This window comes from Cryptotermes secundus, unplaced genomic scaffold (assembly GCF_002891405.2).
Source record: "Cryptotermes secundus unplaced genomic scaffold, Csec_1.0 scaffold455, whole genome shotgun sequence".
Classification (NCBI taxonomy): domain Eukaryota; kingdom Metazoa; phylum Arthropoda; class Insecta; order Blattodea; family Kalotermitidae; genus Cryptotermes; species Cryptotermes secundus.
This window is the reverse complement of record NW_019734967.1, coordinates 399,986-427,028: the sequence shown is the minus strand read 5'-3', so window position 1 is coordinate 427,028 and position 27,043 is coordinate 399,986. Positions and strand designations below refer to the sequence as shown.

At 45.9% G+C, this 27,043-nt stretch overlaps 1 protein-coding gene across 6 annotated transcripts in view; it reads right to left on the bottom strand.

Annotated features, from left to right (window-relative positions):
- Positions 1-27,043, bottom strand: part of LOC111869078 — a 223,647-nt gene that overhangs the window by 74,136 nt on the left and 122,468 nt on the right. For 4 of the 6 annotated variants that reach the window (XM_023860287.2, XM_023860288.2, XM_023860290.2 and 1 more), the window contains exon 1: positions 13,479-13,704. The exons of 1 other annotated variant lie outside the window; for it this stretch is intronic. In XM_023860287.2, the coding sequence (XP_023716055.1) occupies positions 13,479-13,551 (73 nt within the window). In that variant the 5' untranslated portion in view covers positions 13,552-13,704. Of the gene's footprint in view, positions 1-13,478; positions 13,705-20,214; positions 20,272-27,043 lie in introns of those variants that run through there. One more of the 6 variants, XM_033753280.1, reaches the window with a different exon arrangement.

The window sequence follows — 27,043 nt, the reverse complement described above, 5'->3', positions numbered from 1 at the left end:
GAATATGCAAGTTCGGAATTATACGCTGAGTATCCATTTTGTTAAGCGGCCTCCGTAGTCTAGGGGTAACGTTCCCACCTCATGACTCAAGGTACGCGGGTTCAAACCCGGCGGAGGTCGTGAAATTTTTAAGGGCGGAAAATTTCAGGGAACAAGTCCTCCGGGAGGGACTTTAAGCCGTGGGTCCCGTGTCGTAGATCCTCATGTCTCTAGTAAACCTCTGAGCTAAATTAGACAAAAAGTTTCCCGCCCAAGTAGTTTACAATGCCTCTGGTAGATGGGGGAAGTATCAGGTACCGAGGGCCGACTTCGTTGGCTGAACGGGGCTGATAGCACGTACCAGTACCGGTAGGGTATGGCGACTGGTAGAATATCATAAGGGGGACGTACAATAGACTACGAGTATTAGTCGCGGTGCATGGGGAAACCCCACCCCCTCTAATAATAATAATAATAATAATCCATTTTGTTTGTCTTGCTCAGATAGTGTGCTAGACGTATAACTTGTTTCATTTTCCTGTACGACTTTTGTCCCAAACAGTCTTTCCGATATATATTTAGCGAGTTACGCTCTAGACCCGCGCATAAACGAATTTAGGTTTTTATGTAACGTTCGTGTTAAAATTTCCCCATCCAAATAAAAATGAATGTAGAATTTTTTTGTAAGTCTCCAATGCAAAATTTCATCAAAACCCGTCCAACGGTTCCCAAGATGTTTTATGCGCACAGACTGCACGAACCGAACGGGTACCGCGCAAGCTTCTTGAACGCGCCCGAAAGCTGCATTCTGCCCCACAGTGTGTGTCTGTGTGTTCCGCGTGTTTCTCACAATAAACAGCGACTGTTTAACCACACATCATTAACCGGTTGGGCTTTGTAGCGGGGACGTAACGTGTTTCTTGTGAAGCACGAACTAAATTTTTATGCAGTATTTAGATGAATTTCAGGCTTGAAAGAACTAATATGGAACCACAGTAGCAATTGCGATAAGTACGTACAATAAACAGCCGCAGAGTTAAGTCGCCAACCGTGACGTCAATGTCGCCACGTGATTGGGTGACCTTGAGTGAGACAGCTCATTCTTGCTACGATGATGGCGGATACCGTCGACATGGCATCAACAGTCTCAGTAACTTGCCGTGTGCTCGTCATGCCTCAAGGTCAAGAGTCCAAACTTCTGGGAACTCCCTACCGGGTCCCACCTCAGTTATACGCATCGCTAATACAAGGACCTGCCCGAATGTATGGCACAACCGTCCATTTGGCAACACATAACATTCATAATGCAAACGGCATGAGGCTGAGTCCGACTTAACCAGCAAGTTTATTCATGTGGTAAATGCATCAGACCTGTACTGCAGGGGTGTCCGGTTCGAATTCTGGCCAAGACATCGTCTATCCTGGCTGGAGTTATTCGTGGTTCTCAGTCCTTCCAGGCACATTAGGGATAACGCCACGCCCACTTCTTGCGCTTTATTATTCGCTAATCGGCCTATCGTTCGACGGGCTGCAGTCTGAGCTATTCACCACACAAATAAAACATGAAATTCTTGGAAAAACTAATCACCTACTTTTCTGCATACCATACGAACCGCATACAAAATGACACTTCCAACAATTCTATTGTTGCGTGTGTATTCGTTGCTGCCTTAACGTATCTACCGAGCCGTTGCCTAGCACCCATAAGAGCGATACATTGTCTACCGACCCGATTTACATACAACGATATTTGTTACTTAGTACCAATTTTATACTAAATGTAACTTATGCCCAGTCTTGCATTAAATTTTGTAAGAAATCTCAATGAGCAATACGCAGATAAGAAGCTACTAGAAGGTTCTTTGATAGTCGGTGTGGTATGTTGATTACTCATCCCACTGCCAGCCTAATTAAAGGTAGCTTCCAGAATGCTCTCGTCTTGAGAAACAATTAAAAGAAGTTTCGAGAAGGATCTGGAAGGTCCCAGATCATTACGTCATACATCCAGAGAGTTGGGGAATATTCTCGAGGGGGAAGATTGCAGAACATTGCTTCGTCCTTTAGTATTTAAAAGGATGACAAGACAAGTAGAGAGCACAAGCGGAGGCACATAAAGTAATGGAGAATTAAAGCTCTTCAATTAGGCTGTAAGTCTGTCCGTCATTGCCTAGTGCTGTGGCCATCCAAGTTTGTACACAACGCGTGTTAAAGTATAATAGTGGTTGCAGAACTGCTGTTGTATAGTAAACGTGTAGCGTGCTGAATAAACCAAATACATCAACTACCGGTGCTCTGTAGACTTCTTCACTGTGTGTGAGCCCTTCTCGTCAAGCAAGGCCTGTTAAGCCCCGAGACAGATTCTCAAGGCTCGAACCCAGGACATTGTCCTTTTTATATTACAAATACTTCGACGTGGTTCTCAGGCCACGTAACGGCGCACAATTTCATCATCAATTACAAAAGTGCAAAAGAACTCTCTCAACATAGACCCACAGACTGACAGGAGGAATTTATGAAGTATTCCGCTGAGATGTACTCAAGTGCCATAACACACACACGAACTACCCATTTTTCATAAGATTGTTTCAGGCTTTCAGAAGCTGATAGGCCGGTTATGCAGACAGCATGGAGATCGCATAAGCCTATTTTTCTTTAATAAGCAAAGTACAGTAATGGACACACAATTCGCGTTGAGAACACATACACGCATCATTTTCAGGCAAAACTGGGTTATATGCGATTGAAATATAATTTGAACGTTGTCACTCACAATACGAGACACTCCAGCTGATGTGGAGCTCCGTATCGATGTTCGACATGTTATTATTATGATTATTATTATTATTATTATTATTATTATTATTATTATTAGAGGGGGTGGGTTTCCCCATGCACTTAGACCAGTTATTGGTCCATTGTGCGTCCCCCTTTAATTTCTACTGTCGCCATACCCTACCGGTACTGGTTCGTGCTATCAGCCCCGTTCAGCCAACGAGGTCGGCCCTCGGTACCTGATATTTCCCCCATCTACCAGAGGCATTGGAAACTACTCGGGCGGGAAATGTGTTGCCTAATTTTGCTCAGAGGTCTCCTAGAGACATGATGATCTTTTACGTGCCGTAAATCTACGACACGGGACCCACGGCTTAAAGTCCCTCCCATGTTCGAAATGTTTATATCGATTTCGAATTTTGTTCAATTTAATTTCACTTAATTGTTCAAGTGCCTAATTAATGAAGCATTAGTCATGAAGGGCCGATCACATTGGCAGCGAGATCTAAGGAATGAACTGTCTTCTCTCGCTCGAGCACTGGGTAGGCAGCGGCCTTGCGACGGGCTGATCCCCCGTCGAAGGATTAAAACGAAGCGTTTCACGGATACCTTATGCTCCAAGTGGGAGCAACAGGAATATAGATAGATAGATGTCATGAAGGCGTATGGGGGAGTGGCTGTATAGCTCCACGATTCTTGACCTCGGCACTAGACGGAGGTAAGTGGTCAGCTTCACGGCCCTGCCGCTTTACCCCCTGGGAAAGAGACCCCGGTATCCATTGGATAAGAGGCTGGGTGGACCCCAGAACCGGGCTCGACAACATGGAAAAGAGAAAAATCTCGCTGTCGGGAATCGAACCCGGGCCGTCCAGCCTGCAGCCCGTCACTATACCGACTGAGCTATTCTCAATTATTCAAATACTTAAATCAGTCTTTAAAATTACATACGATATAATTACGGGACTGGCCCCGCTGTGCTCTCATAGTCTCGTTTCTCTCCTCGTAATAACGAACTGAACCGTCTTCCTAGCTTTTCTACAATGCACTAAGTTCCTGCTCTTCAGTGGACCTACTTCCAAAGGCAAAATAAAATATTCTATTCCAAGAAATTACGAGATACGGAGGATATCCGGGAGGTGAAGATACAAAGTCCAGAAAATATTTGTAAAGCATTTTTTATTCACTTGTAGCACCTTTACAGCACACCTTTATTTACTTTTCAATATAGTCACCACGGATCGCAATGAACTTAGTGGCCTGGGAACGAATTATTTTATTTCAGCATCGTAGAAATCTCCCGCCTGCTCTCTTAGCCAAGGAGAACAGTTCTTGACACTTCTGGACACTGATGATGAAGTTCGTCAGCACGAATGTTTTCATCAGTTCTTTCTTGGATGATTTCATCAGAGACAACGGATGGCCTTCCACTCCTTATTTCATCATGAACATCACTTCCTCACGCTTCAAATTCACGACACCATTTTGCCACATTTTGTCTGTTCACATCTTCACAGTAAACAGAAACAAGTTGGCGATGAATTTCAGCAGCAGTTATCCCTTTCGCGTGAATAAATCGAATTACTGAACGAACCGCACATTTGGCGGGACTTGAAATCGACACGACCATTTTAAACACATACTGCAAGCACAACGTTGCCGTGACTGTGGCCGGTTAACTCTGCCCTGTCATACGGTTCCTATCTCACACGGCAGCACTGCCATTTCTGAAAACGAAAATCCTTTGCATTTTCACTGGACTTGTATTTTTACTTTCCGGGTATCTCTCCTATGTCGATGCGCTCGGTGGGGGGGGGGAGGCTCAGTCGTTAAGTCATTCCAGTATTTGTTATTGTTGGAGGGGTGGGTTTCCCCATGCACCGCGACCAGTGGTCTATTGTACGTCCGCTCTGTGATATTCTACCAGTCTCTATACCCTACCGATACTGGTGCGTGCCATCAGTCCCGACTCAGCCAGCGAGTTCGGCCTCTACTGGCTCAGCGGTATCTCTCGATGCTTCCCCCATCTATCAGAGGCGTTAGAGACTACTGTTGGGTGGGAAATGTCCGATCAATTTGGCTCAGTGCTCCCTTTGGGACATGAGGTTCTTTTACGTGCCGTAAAGCTACGACACGGGACCCACGGCTTAAAGTCCCTCCCGGAGGACTTGTTCCCTTAATTTTTCCGCCCTTAAAAATTCCACGACCTCCGGGGGGTTTGAACCCGCGTACCTTGAGTCATGAGGTGGGAACGTTACCCCTAGACTACGGAGGCCGCTAAGTCATTGCAGTAACTAGACTACCGGCTGAAGAACCAGTGTTCGAACCCCGTCAGAGGCACAAAATTTCTATTGCCTACCGCATCCAGGCCAAGTCTGGGGACCCACACAATATCCTGTCGTCGAGATTGGAAATAATTTTTTCAGGTTAAAGTGGCCGGAGCATGAAGCTAACCACTTCAAGCTACAGCTCAACTCGACATGTTGCTAACCCCATGCCTTTCCGTTTTATTCGACTTCGCTATCAGCAACGAGACGGTACAGCGTCCAGGGAGCGGCTAATGGAGTGAGAACTGGTAGGGGAACCCCAAGAATTCGGAGATAATTCACAGGGTTTGGAGGGAAGCGGTCGTGGTTTAATTGAGGCATTTGCCTGGAGGGACTGATAATACCCACGAACGCTCCAACCAGGCCTTCCAGTGTCCCGCCCCAGATTCGAACGTAGCAACTCCCGAAATCAAGTTATACCCATATCGATACCGAGTATAGTATCGATTTATCGATATCAACCAATAGTACGCAGCACAGAAATGCATCGACATTCAATCAGTGGTTTGTAATATGAAGGGCGGCATACGGTAGCGTAGTTGAATTGCTATGCTACAAGCCGGAAGGTCGCGGGTTTGAGTCCCGATGAGGTCGTCGGATTTTTCATTTGCCCTAATCCTTCGAGCCTCACTATGGACCTGCAGTCGACTCAACATCTAGCAGAAATGAGTATCAGAAATCTTGCTGTGGGGTAAAGGGCGGCCAGCAGGCGCGTAAGCGTGACATCCTCACCGCCGTCTATGAGCCGATTATCTAGAGAAAATGTGGGAGCCTCGACGACTCACAATCCTATGGGCCTCTGCGGCCTGTTACAGGCGCACCGACAGGCATCTATCCACTTCGGTTTCATTTTACGTAGGCCTATTTCGAAGTCATAAGAAATATGCAACCGTGTATGACTCCATTGTCTGTGGTCTAGTGGTCAGAGTTCATGGCTACAGATCCAGAGATCCGGGTTCGATTCTCGGCGCTACCAGATTTTTTCTGAGAAGTAGTGGGTCTGGAACGGGGTCCACTCAGTCACTCGTGATGATTATTGAGGAACTATTTCAAGGAAATAGCGGCTACGGTCTAGAAATCCGAAATTAACGGCCGTGAGGATTCGTTGCCCTGACCACGTGACACCCTCTATCCGCAAAAGTTAGCACTAACTTCGCCAAGCGGCGGTCGCTCGGTCGGTATAGTTCCCTTGCGGACTAAAATCACGGAGTATAACTCCATTTGGTGCCTGCCGAGGGATCTGAGGATATGGCGATGAAAGTGACCATCATGAATCCAACAGGCGAATCTGCATAAGGCCTTGTAACAATATTCCGAGCCGAGGGACAAGATAGGACACCTCCTTCAACGCTTTACAGTAATGGCAAAGGTAAATTTGCACCACCCCGTGAAGACACATTGGGGAGTGGAAGTATAGCTCCATCATTCTTGACCTTGACACTAGCTAAAGGTGAGTGGTCAGCATCACGTTCTAGCTGATTTACCCCCAAAGAAAGAGCTCCGACACCCATTGGTTAAGAGTCTGGGTGGGTCCCAGAGCTGATTCTGTCTCTGTGAAGAGAACAGTCTCTTACTCCTGCCGGGAATCGAATCCCGGCTGTCCAGCCCGTAGCTCTTCGCTACACTGAGCTCTACTGTAACACTAAAGAACTGCATTCTCTCCAGAGTGCATGTACCGGTTGGCCTTTGTATTCCCGTATGGTTCTCTCAATCAAGAGCCACGTTTTCCGTAAGCAGCGTTAACCGTTTGTCTTCGTAGAGGTGATGAAGTGCAGATTGCCGTTTTTCATGATGTCTCTGTAATGGCTGCTGTTATTATCTGCGGTGCGCAGACCGCCATACATAGCATCATACTTTTCGCTAACGCCGTTCCGAGCTCGAATGATCGCACAAAATAATCAAATTACCTAACTGTTCTGCAGAACCCAACATGGCGCTCAGAGAACTGCGTAAGTGTGGAAGCCAGAAGCCTGGAGAGACTGACCATGGGTTACAACACAACACCTGCCGGGTGTTTGAGGTATTCATGGCGCTGAAACGTTACATTCTGGCCTCCTGTCATGGGTGTAGTCTGACAGGCTGTAACCAGCGTTTCGGAGAAATCTATTGCCGCCATCTTCACAACCCAGAAGGCCTTGAATATGGAAGCAGGTTTCTCTAAAACGTTAGTAATCGCCTACCAGACTAGACGGCGTCAGAAAATAAATGTGGGGGCAACAGGTTCTTCAGTAAAGTTAGTAATCCCCAACCAGTGTGTAAGGGTGTCGTGACCTAGAATTGCCCAACTGAGTATCTTTACCTTTTAGAGGAGAATGAAACATGAATTGTGAAGGGTACAGGCCATTCGCACAGATGTGAGTTCCGCATGAGGACACTTCGGCATCAGCCGCCCGTCCGCCGCCTGAGAGAAAGCCAACCTTGCACCCATGAACTTGCGTACTTATCGCAGGCGGTGAAAGCTGCAAACCTCTCGACACATCAGCACTCAGTGTCAATTCTACAGAGCGGGCTCTTCCCGCTGCTTGGGACCACAATAACCCACATAAAAAGAAAAAGTTGTCCCTGTGCTTAATCAGTTCAGCGCTATGCCATGAAGACGTATGGGGGAGTTACGGTATAGCTCCATGTTTCTTCACCAGGGCACTAGATAGACGTGAGTCGTTAGCTTCACACCCCTGGGCAAAGGTAAAAGGTAAAGCCATCCCTGTAACAGGCCGTGGTGGCCCACAGGGTTGTGAGACGTCGAGGATCCCACATTTTCTAGAGAGTCGGCTCACAGATGGTGGTTAGGTTCTCAGCCTTATGCGGCGGCTGCACTTTACCCTAAACAATATTCCTGGTACTCATTTCTGTTAGAGGCTGAGTCGACCCCAGGGCCATAGTGCGGCTGCGAGGATTAGGTCAACTGAAAAAATCCACCTCATCGGGGACTCGAATCCGTGACCTTCCGGCTTGTAGCATAATACCTCAACCAACTACGCTACCGCGTGCCCCTGGGAAAAGAGCTCCCTCCCCCCATACCCACTGGAAAGGAGGCTTGGTGAGCCCCCAGAGACGGTCTGGCCACTGTGAAGTGAAAAATCTTGCACTGCCAGGAACCGAATCCATGCCATACAGCCCGTAGCCCGTCGATATAACGACTGCGCTATCCTGACTCCTAATATAAGACCTGAAGACACAGGAGGTTGGAGAAAACTGCACGCTGAGGAGCTTCAAAACTTGTACTCGTCGCCAAGTAAAATCAGAATGATCAAGGACGACGAGATGGGCAGGACTTGTAGCACGAATGGAGATGATGAATGCATGTAGGATATTGGTGGGAAAGCCAAAATAAAACAGACCACTAGGAAGGCCAAGACGTAGGTGGGTGGACAATATTAAAACGGATCTTAGAGAGACAGGATAGGATGGTATGGACTAGATTGATCTGGCTCAGGATAAGGGCCAGTGGAGGGCTCTTGAGAAAACGGTGATGAATCTACGGGTTCCATAAAAGGCTGGGAAGTTCTTGAGTAGCTGCACAATTGGCGGCTTCTCAAGGGCTCAGCTCCACGAATGAGTGAATACTATTTTGCATAGGGCGACCCCACCCGACACTGGTTCAGTTCAATTTGGGCTGCACTGCTACAAAACGAAATCGAAGCACAGGCCGTGTTTTCCCATCCCGCCTTGGGTTGCGCATGCAGGAATATGGTAAGAAGTAACGGGGCAGTGGCTGCAGCTGTAGGGTGGCTCACTGTAACTAAGGCTCCTTAGTAGCCCATACACACCCTACAATCCTTATCTCAATTAATGTTCACGACCGAAACCGCTGCGCATGCTGAGATCGGCCATGTCTGAAAACTGGCACAGTATACTGAACATTTAAGGTTCCAGAAACGTTAACCTCATAAACACAAATACATTACGGACACATTGTAAGCAACCCTCCAGTCTAGCCCTGACTACTATTCCAGTTTTCACAACAGCCTTCCAAACCAACGCATAAATATAGCATACAGCGTGTATACTTTGTTTGCGCGTGGTTCGAGCAACAAGCATGACGTGAACCAAAATGGGGGTCATACGTCTGCCTGCATGTTTCGCCATCGAAACAACAAAACGGATTTTTTTAAGAAGTTTGGTACTGGAAATATACACTAGAAGCTGACAGAATTAAGTTGCGTCCCGCAATGGTCGAAGTTACAGAAGGATCGCGGAGCAACAGACTTCTGCTTTTTTTTCCTTCATTTTTTACTGCAACAAGTAATCACGCAAGTCCAAGATAATAAGAAAGGCCTGAATGAGGTGTTAATTGATCAAGCATCACGCGCCTGCCGCTTGAGACATGACCGTCATTTTGTCGTCCGTACACAGACACGGAAATGGCGCAGGTATTGCTCCTACTGTGACGAATGTGCATGGCCTGATGGACCTTGTTTCCAGACGCGCTGCGTTCTCAAGATCGCCGGCGGTCGGAACGCATCGCGCTCCATTTAAACTGCGGTTCTTTCTCAACTAATGCGACTGCAGCGTGTCCGGTTCGTACGTCTGCTTGCAGCTGTCAAGTCTGTAGACTACTTCGACAGTTTGCAGACGGAAAGTACTGATAAACCGATGAACATTCGTTAAACTCAAAAAATTCCCCGTGTACTGCTCTACGTGGGGACAGACGGTAGCCTAGTTGGTTGAGACACTATCCTACAAGTCGTAATGTCGCGGTTCGATTCCCAATGATGCCATTGAATTTTTCAATTGACCTAATCCTTCCAAGCATACTATGGCCCTGGGCTTGACTCAGCCTCTAACAGAAATGAGTATCAGGAATCTACTTCCGGGGTAAAGGAGCGGCCGACACGTAAGACTGACTTCACCGCCATCTGCGAGTCGACTGTCTAGAAAATGTGGGAGTCTCAACGTCTCACAACCCTATGGGCCTCCACGACCTGTCACAGGGGTAGCTTTACTTTTTTTTTGCATGTGCACTAAGTATACGACATTTTCCATTCCGTAATATTTCACGCATCAAGTGTCCACGGTTTATAAGTACAGATACACAGACTTCTCGTATGAAACCCATCTCTGCGTGGAGTATTTTTCCAGGTGTGGCAGGTGGTGTGAAAGTCCGTCCGTGCGGCCACAGAGTCGATCCCCTCATGTCAATCATTCTCACATCCGAGCACGGAAGGCAAATCATAGCCCGCGGAGTCGCTCTCTACGCGGTGACATAGAAACTCTCTGACCATCACTAGTCGGTGGGGGCTCCGCTCATGGGCGCCGGCAGAGAGGAGTGTTACCATTCCCTGCATTTTGAGAAAATCGGCATTTCAAGAAAGGATATATATCCCTGTAACAGACCATGGAGGGCCATAGGGTTGCGAATCGTCGAGGCTCCTACATTTTCTAGCCAATCGGCTCACGGGGGGGTGGGGGGGGTGAGGTTGTCAGACCCACGCGCCGGTCGCTCTTTACCCCTAGGAGCATTCCTGGTACCCATTTTTTGTTTGCAGCTGAGTCGACCCTACGCCATAGTGCGGCTCAAGGGATTAGGTCAATTGAAAAATCCAATGACATCGGGAATCGATCCCGCGACCTTCCGGCTTGTAGCATAGTGCCTGAACCAGTTACGCTACCGCGTGCCCGTAAGAAAGGAAATACGCCAGATATTAATACCAACAATTGAACAAGTTTTTAAAAGTTTTTTATCCAGAATACTCTACGGCAGAGTGAGACGATATTGTGAGAAAATTGTACAGAAAAACCGAATTCATTACAATTCACAGAATGTTGTAACATCTGTAAAATTTTGTTAAATATTAATCGATAAAGACTCAGAAGTACTCAGCTGACTTTTAAAATTAAAACAAAAATGTGCATACAATCGCGCGCAGAGTTAAGATGGTAGCGCGATGAAGTATTTGCTGAGTTCACAAATCGGATTTTCTGCTTGTCGCACATTGAAAAGATCTGCCAATATCCCCCCCCCCAAAAAAAAATCCTGGTTGTGTTCATGGTTCCCTACCAAGAAATTTGGAAAGGCCGCGCCATAGCTCAAGCGGTTAGTCGCTGGGTTCCCACCGCGGCGGCCCGGGTTCGATCCCGGGTCTGGTCAAGTGGGATTTGTGGTGGACAAAGTGCCGCTGGGGAGGTTTTATCCGAGTATATACTTCGGTTTCCCCTGCCAATATTCATTCCACCAATTGCTCCACAATCACCCTCACCTATCATCTGGAGCTGATACAACAGGCCAGAAGTGGCCGCAGTACAAGGGACTTAGTCCCACCCCACTAGCAATAAAAAAAAAGAAATTTGGAAAACAATGAAACATCCTTCTAGACCCCCAAATCACCAGTCACGTGTAGTTTACGATGAGGCTGCAATTATCGTATGGGGCACATTCTGAGGGCACGACGGACAAATTGCACTTCCCTTGTTTCATCTGCAGCTTTCATTACGCAAGACAACATTCAACACAAACGCAACGCGGGGAACATATCAAAATCGAAGTTAAGTTACTTTACGACTGGCGGTTTACCGCCAGTTAAGTTCGTCTTCGCGCCAAGCCCTTGAGACTCACGACCACAGTTTTTTCTTCGACTGAGCTCTTGTGGTCACAGTCCTTACGTTAACATCCTCTCCGACACGAGAATGAGTTTGTCTCTTATCAATATGCTTGGCCTTTCGTTAAGCGTACGTATAGCATGTTACTGAAAATTCTTCCTTTTACCCTATATACAAGTCATCTGTCAGTCCGGGCTTTGCAAAGCAGATCATGCCTCTCGTACTTAATCTTATGTTACAACGACAGTCATAAACTTCGCCACCGCCAAGTTTCAACCTATTTTAAGAACACAACCGAAGCGCACAGCTACTGATACGGAGAACAGACGTTCCATTCGGAGAAACGTACACGAGGGCCGCTGATAGCGCTGAACATGACCTTCGTCCCCATCACACCACATTTCCCCTCCCCTTCATTCATTTCCCCTGTGCAATCATTCTTCATGACACAGCTTCAGCGGCCTGCGGGAATTGATCTCGAGCTGCCAGTGTTTTCACTCTCAGTGGCAGGCCTTCGCTTACAGATTAAAACTATTTCGGTGTTTATCTCACGGCACTTTTTCAACTAACCCCACAGAACACAATTCCCGTTAAAAGCCGACCAGTCAAACAGACAAGTATTCTTCGCATTCTACCGGAACTCGACGGTTCAGGATCGGTTTAGAGTTCAGGCTGTCACCATGGTGGCTACGAAGACTATTATCGTCTGAGATGTGACGCCATACTGTCTAGTAAAACTTCGCTGACGTTTCGGAGGAGCGTACTGTCTCCATCCTCTGGGTCGAGTTTAGTTAAGCAAGGCAGCAAGCAAGACAGCTCTGCTCGAATTAGAGCAAACAATGTATTTGTTACGAAACAAATGAAATCTGCAAGCTTTACTGTTTCAGGCGATAATGAAATACTGATGGAAATCCAGTTTACTATCCAGCATAACAGGATATTTCACACGGTCGGTATACAAAACCGACACGTCATCAATATGGAACTTAAAATGTATGCTATACCCGTAAGTCTCACATGTAAAGGAAATGAGATGAGTTTTATGAATGTTGAATACCGCGTAATTTTCGAGAAATCACTTCTACACCGCATAAAAGTCTAATTGTAAACGTTTAACTTAATTACTACTACTATTACATTCATCAATGGCCCTACAGCCCTTTGTTGGGCCCTGGCCTCTTCTTCAGTTTCGTAATCTTTTTTACACAGACGGTAGGACCCCTTGGACGAGTGATCAGCCTGTCGCAAGGCCTCTACCTACACACAGGACAAAATAAACATAGAATAAACGCACACACAAACATCCATGCCTTGCGTGGGATTCGAACCCATGATCCCAGCGTTCGAGCGAGCGAACACAGTTCATGCCTTAGATCGCGCGGCCCTGTGATGGACACCACCACCACCACTACTACTACTACTACTAATAATAATAATAATAACAGCCTTTCCTTCCAGCAGTATTCACTTCAAATCTGAATGCTCGTTTTGTCACGACAGAAGACCAAGAGCCGCCCCCCCCCCCTTCCCTCGCGTTGGAAAGAAATGAGTTGGGAACACCCGTCAGGCTGTGTGCAAACGAAGTTCAATAGAAACTACTGGTCACTATAAGGAATGGGGCTAACCCGTCTAAAACGTGGTGTTACCACACTGACTTGCACAGTGTACGGTATATATGTGTTTCGTATGGTTCTCAGAATAAACTGCCATTATTGCCGTAATTTTATTAACAGTCTGATCTTTGTAATGCAGACACGCGGTTTTTCTTTCTGTAGGCCAGGAACAGTTACATGCTTCAGACGGCTTAATGTAAACAGTGGAGGTTTCTAGCTGTGGCGAAAATACGTTAACATGAGCACTAACCTGAATTTTTACACCAGCATAAACTCGATGGATCACTAACAGGCCAGGCTCCCATTGCCTCACTGAATAACATTTCGGGTTCTTTAAAATGATCTCTTCAGTGGCTCCCCTCTCCGACCCCAAAATTCAGATATTTCCTATTACATTACTTGCACGAAAAGCAGAAAAACAGGCACCGCATATGAGACCGGTGAATATGTAGGAACCGTAACGCGCTATCAGGTAACATTAACGCAATGTCCCCACCTGATGGCTGTTCCCTACGTCACTGCAACACGTGCGTGTCACTTGTTATGCATACATCCGATAACCAAGGTTACGAAAAGCGCAAACGCTAATGATATTACAGAACACAGCTAGTGCTGCTACCAGACTCGATCGGTATCTTAACCTTTTCAAATCCAGTGGTTTCTACATATCCCACCTGCTTTAACACACGAAAACTGCCTTCTGCCCACACAGATGTATTTACGTGTTCCGTATGATTCTCACAGTAAACAGCGACTGTTAGGCCGCGCCATAGCTCAAGCGGTTAGTCGCTGGCTTCCCACCGCGGCGGCCCGGGTTCGATCCCAGGTCTGGTCAAATGTGGTGGACAAAGTGGTGCTGGGGCGGGTCTTCTCCGAGTACTTCGGTTTCCCTTGCCAATCTTCATTCCACGAAATTCTCCATCGTCATAGTCACCCGGGGCAGGTACAATAGGACAATNGTGGACCCAGTTGGACCCCCCCCCCCCCCCCACTAAGCGAATTAAAAAGGAAATAAAACAGCGACTGTTTCCTTAATCAACAATAACCACTTGGTCTTTGTAGTGGAGACGTAATCTGTTTCCTGTGAGGTACGATGTGAATGTTTATTTAGTATTTAGAAGAAATGTAGTTTTTAAAGGGTTAAGGCAGTTTATAACGGCCAGTCTTCAGCATTGTAACGTCGTGTAGTTCGGAGACAACACGACGTCTCTGAGGAAAGTATCGCATCCATCTTCAAGGTTAAAGAGGAAGCCAAACATGAGACCTGCGCAAACAGGCGGTACGCTGTTTTTTTCCTTCATTTACTCTTCGACACTGAGGATGGAGGTGATATGTTCCTTCGAAACGTCTGGCCAGTTCGCCTCGATGGTGAAGTCCCTTGCCTCCTGCTTACTACAGGCCTAGTACCAGAAGTGACAGCCGCAATCACAGCAGGTGTTTTCTGTGGTGTTCGAACCAAGTGCTTCAAGGTGGCCACAAAGCTTTTGCCAACTCGAGCAAGGTCTTCCGTGGGTTTCCTCGGTCCCAGAGCAAATGCTGAGTTGGTACCCAAATTCCCTCAAACGTACCTCTATTAAAAGGCGAGCGGATATTACCTGGGAAACTTCATAACCCGACAAAAATAATGTTTCTCTTATCCCCCTCCGTTAAATGTATTGCCTCTCGATATTCCTCCTCACTTTCTCTTCTCTCCAGAGCCACTTCTCATTCCCGAAACCGTGAGGTTTATCTTCGAAATCAAGTGTTCCCCGTAGGACAGATGATCCCAGAGAATATCAGAAGCTCTCCTGAGGTTCGTAACTGAAATAAAGGTAAACAGACAAGAGCATGGACGTGTAGCACGAAGTGACACTTGCAGAGAAGCGCCCAAAAAGAAATGTATACACATCGTCCCACCCCCATTTTCTTCGACTAGCCCGCCATTCGATAAGGTGGCTCTGGCATTCATGTCACTGGCACCATCTTTTGAGAGAATATCACACTGGCCACCGTACATTACATTTCAATTCAACTTTGAAAACGTCCGTAGATAACCTCTACTGAAGCGTGTGTACATTTGTGGGGGGCCCTCCGTATACTTCCTGTACTGCGGCCAGAGACAGGAGAGTTGTTCTGACACAAGTCACTACAGGAGATGCGACGAGCCGCTGCTAAAGCCTACCGTACATAACACGACGTTCGGCATATTCTGACAGCCTCCGTCTGTCATTCATATCACCATAATTTTAAACGTTACAATGTTTTACAATAAGATTTTTTATTTAAATGACTAAAATATTTTATATAATTATACAAGATTTCCTTTATTGTTGAACCCTGAAAATGGCCTTAAGGCCGAAACATATTCGGCTGTACGGTCGTATGACTGTCAAAAAAAAAATGGACAAAACTGACAGCAACTTAAATCTGCATCGGTAATAACGCCTTCCTCAAACCTGAAATCCTTTAAAATGTTTTTTTTTTAATATTAATAATTATTTGTAACATCTATCTACACTTATTCCGACTGCTCGTTTACCCTAAAGTTTACTTTTTAATTATAACAATTAGTATAATTTGGCACATTATTTCCCACGAACTGGAAGAGTTGATTATAAATAAATAAACACGAAGATATGAAAGCAGGAGAATAAGAGCACAAAGAAAAAGGTAAATAAAGTTTAAGGCTGTCGATTTTCACGTCTTTCAGGCAAACCCACGCCACGCACGCTGGAGAGTGAGTCACACTCCGGCAGGCCTTCGCAGCTTGCGCGGTGGCCATGTTTGCTCGCATTACTTGATAAAGGCACCGAAGCCTATCCTATCTGTGCCTCTCCCCGCCCCCCCTCAATGTCTGAACAAAATTACGGATTTCCAGGAAACTTGGCATTGTACTTGGGTCCTTTCCTTCTGGCCTTCACAGTGCCCAGAGTTATCGAGATGTAGAGTGTCGAAGAATATACGAGTATTACGCCAATTTAACGAAAGATCTCAAAAATACTAAAAAAGGCAACTTTCGTTTTAAAGAAATTACACAGAATAAGACAGCAATATGTTCGAACGAAACTTACTATGTCTTCTAACAAATGATTGTTGATGAATCAATGAAACCAGGCTTACAATATCTGGTATAGGTTTGGAACCGGCGTAGCTCAAGTCAACATAACGAATAAGTTGTGAGCTGGACGTCAGAATAATCGAGGTGCGACTCCTGTCATGGGTACAGCGTCCACACGGGCTTTGGAGGTCACCCAACCTTCTCTACAATGGGTACCGGGGGTTGTTTACCAGAGGGTAAAGCGTCCGGGTAGTGAAGCTTATCCCTCACTTCCATCTGGTGCCAAGGTTTAGAATGGTGGAGCTATGGTACCATTTCCCCATACGTCTTCAAGTCGTGGTGCTTAGTTAATTCAGCACAGGACCGACTTTACGTTTTATGTTTACTTAACGACGCTGCCAGAATTGAAAACTATACAGAGTGATTAGTGAAAGGACTCGAAGTAGTGTGGAACTCAATTTCAGGCAGAATGCCGGAGAGACTGAAGGAAACCACGAGGATCCGGTTTTCAGGCTGAGACTCCAGCGTCTCATGAGCGCAGTCCTCTTCAGTCGACCGCGAATTTAGGGGTCTGATACCGACACTGAGGCGACCCAAACCTGCGAATATGATGTGTTCTTTGAAATTCATTTATAAGTTGAATTTAATTTTTCTTCAGAAGACTAACAAATCAAAACCTGATTGAAGAGGAAATTAAGACGAAATTAAGAGGAAATTGAACTCGGGCAGTGCTTGCTACCATTCAGTCCAGAACCTTTTGTCTTCTCGTCTGCTGTCAAAAAACATAAAAATTAGAATATACAAAACTATAATTTTGCCTGTGGTTCTGTATGGTTGTGAAACTTGGTCTCTGACATTAAGGGAGGAACATAGACTGAGGGTGTTGAGAATATTTGGACCAAAGAGGGATGAAGTGACAGGAGGTTGGAGAAATCTGCATAATGAGGAACTTCATAACTTATACTCTTCTCCAAGTATAATTAGAATGATCAAGTCAAGGAGAACGAGGTGGGAAGGGTATGTAGCACGAATGGGAGAGAAAAGGAATGCATATACAGTAGGATATTGGTGGGAAAGCCAGAAGGAAAGAGACCACTGGGAAGACCAAGGCGTAGGTGGGTGGACAATATTAAAATGGATCTTAGAGAGATAGGATGGGATTGTATGGATGGGATTGATCTGGCTCAGGATAGGGACCAATGGAGGGCTCGTGTGAACACGGTAATGAACGTTCGGGTTCCATAAACACCTTGGGAAATTCTTGAGTAGCTGCAGATTTGGCTTCTCCTCAACAAGGGCTCAGCTCCATACGTAAGTAAGACATGACATGAGGCCTAGCATCTATACCCATGCACTATGTCACGACTACAGTTGTTAAAAGCAGAGGAGGCTTCATATGTGTGTGTGTGTGTGTGGAGTTCTTTAACGATTTTAATGTCTGTCTTAACTCTCGCAGATGATTTGTGCAGTGGCGGTTTATATATACTGCATAACTTGTGTTGGTGCCGGTGTCCGGAGACAGGGGCTAGCTTTATAGATTGGGCCCAACTGTGTAAGTTCCACCTGAAGACGGAGACAGAATCGTCTCCAGAACGTTGGATCCAAATATATTTTCTCGGTGCCCTGTGATCAAACATCCTCAGGCTGTGTTCTTCCCTTGGCGTCATACCCATGCAAAATTATAATTTCATGTGATTTACTATCGAGGCCTTTTAGAGAACAAACGGTAAGGTAAAAAGGGTTCCGAACATACTTTTAGGAAGTACTCACTAAATTTAATCTTTCGCTTTTGCTCAGCAGTGCTGACCGTGCAGTCTCTGAGATATGACGCCATATAGCCCGACAGAGGTATATCTTCTACTAGAACTGAATTTCTACCGGACTACAGGGCGTCACGCACATCCCAGAAGATAATGTTATCTTTACTTTTAATCATAATTCTGCTTTGTTTTCGAAGGTTTCGCATTATGAACCTGTGACGTGATACAAACACTGCACTCCGCCTCTGGTTTCTCACGGCGCGTTTTGACGGTCTACCGTTACAAGAAGGCGCACAGGGACCACAGACCATAGGGGCTGCGGCGTGGAGGTGATGAGGCGTAGTTCAATTTCTGGCTGGACTAATATGCACACCGATACACAGTTTCCATATTTTTGTTTTGTTTTGTTTCTATAGCTACATTTTGCTTCATTAATCCGGATAACCTCCCCTAATTAATCTGGATTAACGAGGGTTTACTGTAATAAGTAAAGTACACGTAAAAGTGGCCGGTCACGGTAGCCGAGCGGTCTAAGTCATGCACTGTCTTCGCTCGCTCGGAAGCCGGGATCGTGGGTTCGAATCCCACTCAGAGCATGGATGTTTGTGTGCGTTTTTCTGTGTTTGTGTACAGGTAGAGGCCTTGCGACGAGCTGATCACCCGCCCAAGGAGTCCTACCGAATGTGTAAGATCTAGAAAAACCGAAGTGAACGGAGAAGTTCATGGAGGTAGGCCTAGGCCCACTGGGGCTGTAGTGCCAAGGGAAAAAAAAACACGTAAAAGTACAAGGGGCAGAGGGGTCTTTGGGTTCTATACGGTGGCGAAGATGGCTGTGCTCACATGACGTTTACAATATGTAAATCACATACCTGTATTGTGTGCATTAATAAATATCATTACTGTGGCTCAGCAACAGGAAAGTTACTGCTCTTACCAGCGGACACAGGCACACGTATCCTGTTGTGAAATGTCCGCGCTTGACTAAATAGAAACCTCTTCTTTCCTAATCCTGTGCCTTGTTCTTACCGCTCTTTGTTGGTTATTTAACGACATCTTAAGTACAGAAATTATATAGCGTCGGATGGCACGACGACGAATGATAAACTATATATTATTTGGAGGGAAGTGGCCGAATCCTAATCGAGGCGCTATATTGGAATCTGCCTGGAGGAACCTACAAAAATCAGGGAAATCCTCGGCCAGTAAATCCGGTATCCCGGCCGAGAGTATGTTCCCCCAAATTACCCTCCCTTTTATCATGTTCTACTCATTACGTTCTCTACAGTCCAGGCCCTGTCATTCCAAATTCCTCTTTTCCGTTGCTAAGCGGTGTCTCTGTAAACAACCGTTTCTGGGCAACGATTCAGTAAACACGTTCCCGTTGCGAATACGTATGCTACAATAACGTTATTGTTAGAAACGGGATGTTTTCTATGTAGTCCGTGCCGAGATCTTATAAGCAAAGGACAAAGTCCTGATACGGCCAATGACAGACCCGACCTCTCGTCAGAGAGGGCGCCCCAAATGAACAGGACAGTAACTTTCATATAAAGAAATAAACTGGTCATGAGCCCAATCGGGGCTCGACACCAAGACAGACAGACAGACAGACTGACCGTCAGTCGCAATGTGACTTTGACTTTGACTTTAACTGATACGGCCTTGCCCGTGTGGAGGCGGGGTCGAATACCTCCACCGTGACCCTGCGAGTCGTAGGAGGCGACGAAAAGAGAAGTCTCAAATCTGAGACAGTAAAATATGGTCGCGAGTTTCAAGGGACTCGGACCCGAGAAAGACCGCGCTGGCAAGGGCCAACAGCATATGCAAAAGACAGACCCGTCCTCTTGTCAGAAAGGGCGCCCCACAAAAATAAGACCCTAATTGTCAAACGGTAATAATTAATATCAGGTCATGAGCCCCAGATGGGGCTCGACACCAAGACTAACTGACTGACTGACCGTCAGTCGCAATATGACTTTGACTGATACGGCCAGCTTGTTCTCTCGTCCTAACTGGCCTTTGGACTAGCGACACTTGTCTCGTCCGTTTGTCATCACAGCTATCGTTAAAAATATTCTCGATTCAAATCAGATTGAAAACTCCGCTTCTAATCATACATAACCTGGACAGATCACACTAAATTGCACTACAGAGAGACATAGAGCTTTAGGTAGTCAGCAGAAAGTTACCTTTCAAAACACAATGCGAACCAAAGTGACCATAGCGAACACCCCATTCAACACGCTGTGCTTTCCTTCCGCATGGATGCCTTCAAGTTGATGTCCTAGCCTCAGGAAAATTTTACACACGTCATAACACAGACACGTGTAGAAGCTGATGCTCGCTCATCTGGTCAAGAAAGAACCCGAAGATTCAGTGTCGATTACATAACAGCCTACTGCTGGACACTACTGTGAGCAAGCCAAACCCCACCTCAGGCACACCGACTGACCTGCGGTCTATTCTGGCGGGGTTACGCACTACAAGGTTGTATGCATATCTGGTGTTTCTCTGTGTGAGCTTCGTGGCTTGTTCAGCTCTCACTGGCCTTGAGCTGATCACCATGACAACTGGACAACAATATAAACCGTGAACTCCTCCAACAGAGAGCCAGGGTAGCGTGGTCGGTATAGCGACTGGCTATGGGCTGGAAGGCCGAGGGATGGGAGTTCGAGATCCGGTAGGGTCAAAATTGTTCTCGTCTCCACGTCGTCCAGACCGTTTCTGCGGCCCACACAGCCTCCTGTCCAATGAGCACCGAAGGTTCTTTCCCCGGGAGTAAAGCGGCCTCAACGTGAAGCTGACCACTCACCTCCAACTAGTGCCGGCGTCAAGAATACCTGAATCTATACTACTCCTCCATACGCCTTCATGGCGTAGTAACTTTACCTTTTACTCATTCAACGTAAAACTCTATGGAGCTGAGTCGTGTTTGGGAAGCCACCAGTCGCTTAGCCACTCAAGAAATCGTCAGCATTTTATGGAATCAGGCTTCCTTTCGGCTTTTTTAACAAAACTGGTCTCTCTCCTGAGCCAAACAGATCCAGTCCACATATCCGACTCCATTTGTGTAAGGTCCATTTTAATATTACCCTCCCATCTAAATCCAGGACTTCTTAATGACGTCTTTCTTTCACGTTTCGCTATAAAAAAACTCTGTATCCACTCTCTTCTCTCCAATAGTTCTACATACCCTGCCTATCCTCTATCACTTGATCATTGATCCTCACACCGTTCTCAAACACTCTTAGTCTCTGTTCCTCTCTTAACGTCAGAGACAAAGTTTCACACTCATACAGAACCACAGGCAAAATTATAGTTCTGTATATTCTAATTTTCATGTTTTTGGACAACAGACGAGAAGACAAAAGGTTCTGGACTGAATGGTAGCAAGCATTACCTGAGTTCAACATCCTCTTAATTTCCTCCTGAATCAGATTTCGATATATTATTGTCGTTCCAAAATATCTGAACTGTGCCACATTTTCGAAACATCTGTTTTCTATCTTTATGTCATGATATTGCCCTGCATTCTGGTGACAAGACTGCAACATATACTTAGTTTTCTCTGTGTTTACTTCTAGACAAACTTCCTTGCTAGTGTCAGTTAAAGTTTCTGTGTGTTTCTTTATGGTATCTATGTTGTCTCCCAATAAATGATCACCGTCAGCATTGACTAGAAGTTGGTAATATCGCATTTCAATCTTTCCCGACTTTCTTCGAACTACTCTACACTTAGGCTAAGCAAAATTTGGTCCAGACACACAGAATTTATATTCAGACTGATCGAAATCGGTCCAGTAGATCGGCTAGTTTCGTATGGACAGCCGGACACGACGAAACCTGTATTTGGCTCACTCGGCTGAGGCTCGCTTCACAAACAGATGGCACCACATGTCGCAATACAGACATATCTCATTTGCTATGCTTACGTATATGAAAATCTGGAGTTACAAGCTGCAGAAATGTACCTCCAGGAGCTATCAGAACGCACCACCTCACTCCTCGCCAGCAGTTGCAAATACTCACCTGTAACAAAACACAGTCGAATTAGTGTGAATGTATGGGGAAAATCCGGGACAGACCCTGTACCCTAATAGCGCGACATAAGGGTAAAGGTAAGGAGGCACAGAGGGTAGTTCCACTCGATCATAACCACAACCCTTAGTGAGAGCTCCCTCATTCTGGGTCTCTCAATACACCTGATTAAAATCTTAATTTTGGGTTCAACAGCACTCTGTCAACTATCTAGGTTATATAAAGTCAAGTGACTGGAAAGCATCTCGAAGGAAGTGGTCGTGACCAATTGTGGAACACTGTCCCGGCATTTGCCTAGAGACTAAAAGCGAAACAGAAACGTGTCAGGAGCCGAGATTCGAGTCAAGGACCTCTGCAACGCTTATCACCCGACCAAGTAGGCCCACCCGTGGTGCAGAAGGGTGGGTGTCTACTCCCATCAGCCCAGCCCACGGGCTGAAGGTTTTAAATCACATCCACACCAGGCCAGGTTGTTGCTTTACTGTTAGTTGGTTATTTAACGACGCTGTTTGGATGGTGGTGACATGAGAACTGACGGGGGAGGGGGCAGAAGAACCCGGAGATAACGCGCTCCAGTGCCAGTTTGTCCCACGTGATTTCACATGGGCTCGAACCCGGGTGACTAATCGCCTTGGGGTGTGTTGGTGTGTTGGTGTTCCGGTCTAGAAAACCGAGGTTAACGGCCGTGGGAATCCGTTGCGCTGACCACGTGACACCCTCTATCCGAAAATTTGGGACTAACTTCGCCGAAAAGCGGGGGTCGCTCGGTCGGTATAGTTCGTTTGCGGACTACAGGCCACGGAGTCTGTTTTGTTTTTGCGTTGGTGTTCGTACTGCTGATGAGAGGGATTTATGATGTTAAGCATGGAGATTGTCTTAATCACCATCATATACTCACCAAGTTTCATGAAGACTAGTAGAGGCCTTCAAGCAAGAATGTTTGGTCACAGATATTTGAGAGGCTGTAATGTTGGTATTAGTGCCCGAAGGGATTTATGAACTGCGCCGTTGAGATATCGTCACATGGCATGATATACATACCAAGTTTCATGAAGACTGGTACAGGCGTTCAAGCAACATCAAGGTTCTGTCTCAGCAATGTGAAAGGTTGTAACGTTCATTGTTAAAAATGGGAGAGATTTATGAATTACGCCGTTCAGATGGGTGTCAGCTGCCACGATGTACATATCAAGCTTCATAAAGACTGGTTCGGGACATTGGAAAGTTATTTGGAGGGACACAAAGACAGGGTGGTGCTCTCATAAGCCTGCTTTTATTTTTTCAAAAGAAGGAAAGTGGGCTACAAATTAGTATTGTGAAGATTACGTATTAATTTAAACGATGTTAGATTGTTTTGTTTGTTGGTCGGTTTTGTATTCGTGCAGACTTCGTAGCTAGCCACTTGCCTGTTGATTCAGCATCTAAATTATTATTATTGAGCCGAAACATTGCAGTCGGTATGGCGACGAACTACGGGCTAGACCGAGGTGTCGGAATTAAGAGTCCCAGTATGAGCAGGATTTTTCTCCTCTCCACGTCGTCCAGACCGACTCTGGGGCCTACCAAGCCTCCTATCAAATGGGCACCGGGTGCTCTTTCCTCGGAGGTAAAGCGGCATGGGCGTGAAGCTGACCACTTACCAATTAGTACCAACGTCAAGAATACGTGGATCTATACAACTACTCTCCCATATACATTTATGGCGTAGTGTTTAATTAGTTGACCACTGGAGCAGTTCTACCTTATTATTTTTATTACACTATTGTAGTTCCGTTTTATTTTGTCTCGCCTTACGTCTCAAAGAAGCACCTTTCCTCATATGGAACTGCAGATGGAACTTCTGGACTGTAATGGATCTACATTCCTGAAGCAGAAATCTTTAGTCATTGCCTGCTAGCAAGGGACCGTTTTCTGACCGGCCTTGGCGAACAATATGAACTTGAAAATGGTTGTCAGGCCGGCCCTGCCCATCGCTAACGCACAGATCTGCCTGCAAGTTCAAGCCAGATGGTAGTTTTTGTTTCTTTCCATCCCAGAATACTGCGCGACCTTCATCTTTTTGTTGTTGCTGTTGTGCTGTTGCGCGAACACGTTGCGCATAAGCAATCGTGCAGTCGTTGATTGTTAAGAGAGCAATCACGGCGCAGGCGCAACGAAGCAACTACACATGTTTTCATTCACCAACAGTTTTGTTTATATTCCCCTTCCAGAAGCCAACATGATTTTTAAAATCTACCGTATTCGTTCATCGTACATTTGTTTAAAAGGGAGATTCAGATCCGAGGTTCATTGAAACAAAATGTCCACTGCAAGTCTCAAGGAAATCATTCTCAAACCTGCAACATGGCTGCGCTAGAAGTTTGAATTGAACTGACGCATAGTCTTCAATGAGATCTATTGACTGGCGAAATTAAATTATCACGTTTTCGTTTGAACACAGCTGAGATCACGGCCGCAAATGAACCTCCTTTCTCCTCACACTCGTTGAGTTTGTGCGCATGCGTGAGTGTCCAACTTATTCTGCGTCTCGGCACTAGCTGAAGGTGAGTGGTCAGATTCACTCTCCGGCCATTTTAGTATGAATGGATGTGAGGCTGAATAGGAACCTGTCTCAAGATGGAGGACACGACACCGTGTAGTTGGGTTGGAAAATATCGACGTTTCGGTGAAACGTGCTTTCTTATTTAAGGCTCAGGAATATGATTCATTATATCGGCCAGTCACGAGGAATTTGGTAATGAGGCTAAAGGAGAGGGGGTAAAGAAAGGAATCCGGTCCAAGAAATGGACAAGAAACGGGCATTTTAAGGGCTGCACTTGAGTTTATCATCACAGGTGGGAAATTAAATTACAAATAAGGGATCCTTCGAGGAATCGAGTGTAATTTCGGGAAGTGAAACTGCTGTCAAAATGGATAATAATGGCACTTTTCGGGGCCATCGTAAGGTTTCATCATAGCAGAGTAATTTGAGCTGAGAATTGGGACAATAACGGCCCTTCTCATGTCCCCATGAATGAGAAATGTGGAAAAGAGCCCTTTCTGGAGGCAGTATGTTACTCCAAAACGTCGTCATCCAACCTCGAATCTACAGAACCGTACAGAACCCGTAAGATTGATGACAATCGTGGCTACCTCAACAGGTAACGTTCCTTTGAACAGTTCAGCGTCCGACCGACTGCCTCCACGCTGACCGACTTCCCATTCTGATGGACAGTGCGGGCTGCAGTCGAACTAGGGCGGTGTCTCGGTACGCGAACGCTGTCCTGACAATTCTAAAGCCACTGGCTTGAATATATGCAGCGGTTAAGAGATATTCACAACTCTGTTTTATAGAATTTGTTATGATGCGAAATGAGATTCTACCCTGAGGATGGAGGCAGCAGGTTGGGAAACTCTTTAGTAGCTGCGCAACTGGCGGCTTTTACAAGAAGGGCTCAGCTCGATAGAGGTAATTTATATGTACATACTGTGAAGCCTCAGAATGGAAATGTTCTGCTGAATTGAACTGACATTAAACAATTTCACTCTTCCGCTGGCCTGAACAGCAGCAACTCGAGATCTGTGTGCACCCACGTACTCTCCAAGCGCCAACATCTCATTCTGACTGAAAAAAATATGTCCTGAGATCTATATAAAGCTTGTACCGCCCGTTTCACCTGCGCCTTCATCAGAATTACATAAAAACGACGCAGTTCTAATTTAACAAACTTTTGGAAAAACAAGAAGAAAAAAGTATTCAAAAATTCAGTCTGAAGCTGAAACCACCCCCATACCACGCTTCCATTGTGATGGAGAACTGATCTCTTGGGCCACACTGTTCTCACACCCATACACCGAGCGATGAAAAACTTAAATTTTGGCTAGAACTGGGGCCACCTTCCTTTTTGTACGGGACCTCTCAATCTAAATTTCATTGAATTTATACGCCCCACAAAAAGAATGAAAATGGACTGTGCCTTGCTGAGTAAAAGACAAAAAAGAAAAAATTAAAGCTGTCCCTGTAACAGGCTGTGGAGGCCCATAGGTTTGTGAGATGTCGAGGCCTCCAACATTTTCTAGACAATAGGCTCACAGATGGCGGCGAGATTGTAAGCCTTATGCGCCGGGCGACCGCCCTTTACTCCCCAGGAATATTCCTGATACTCATTTCTGTTAGAGGCTGAGTCGACCCCAGGGCCATAGTGCGGCTGGAAGGATTAGGTCAATAGAAAAATTCAATGACCTCATCGGGATACGAACCCAAGAGACTACCGCGTGTCCCTGCCTAACTGAGTACTGTTGCTAAAATCAATTAAATAGCGATAAATAACATAAGTGAACAAGGAAATGATTTTATTACTTTGGAAATTGTAACATGACGCCCGAAAGCCGGAATGCTGAAGTCACAACAGTTGTTCATTGCTAGGCAACGACTCGGTTAACACATTCCCGGGGCAACGAATGCGCAAGCAACAATCGAGTAACTTCAGTTGCTATGCTACGGCGCTGTAAACGCGCCTTCCCAACCATAGAGAAGCTATATTTTTGCGTGGTTCGTGCAAAGTGGTCATAAAAGAGTTCAGTTGAGAAGAGTGGAATCAAGTTTCGGAACGCCCGCCTGCCGGGATATGAGCTTGGGAGCAGAGGAATTGAACTGAGTCGAGTCTTCGGAATTTGCAGTTGCAGAATAACGGCACGAAGGGAATTAGGCAGTACAAATGAGAGTCCAGGTGTGATCTGAACTGACAGCGAGACTGTTATAAATCCGTTGCCAGGATACGGCTACTGAAGACTGAAAACACCAGTGCGTGCGTAACGGTGAATGTAAAGTGTGTAGATCAGCGATAGGGCTGTATTGCCTGTGGTCCCGAGCTGTGTGTATAAAGTGTCAATAAATCCAACCATCCAATCCCGAACCCGTCTGTAAGTCACAAGCATACGCCATACATGTGACAATATACAATTTCAGTAACAAACAATGATGAATTAGAAATAAATGTG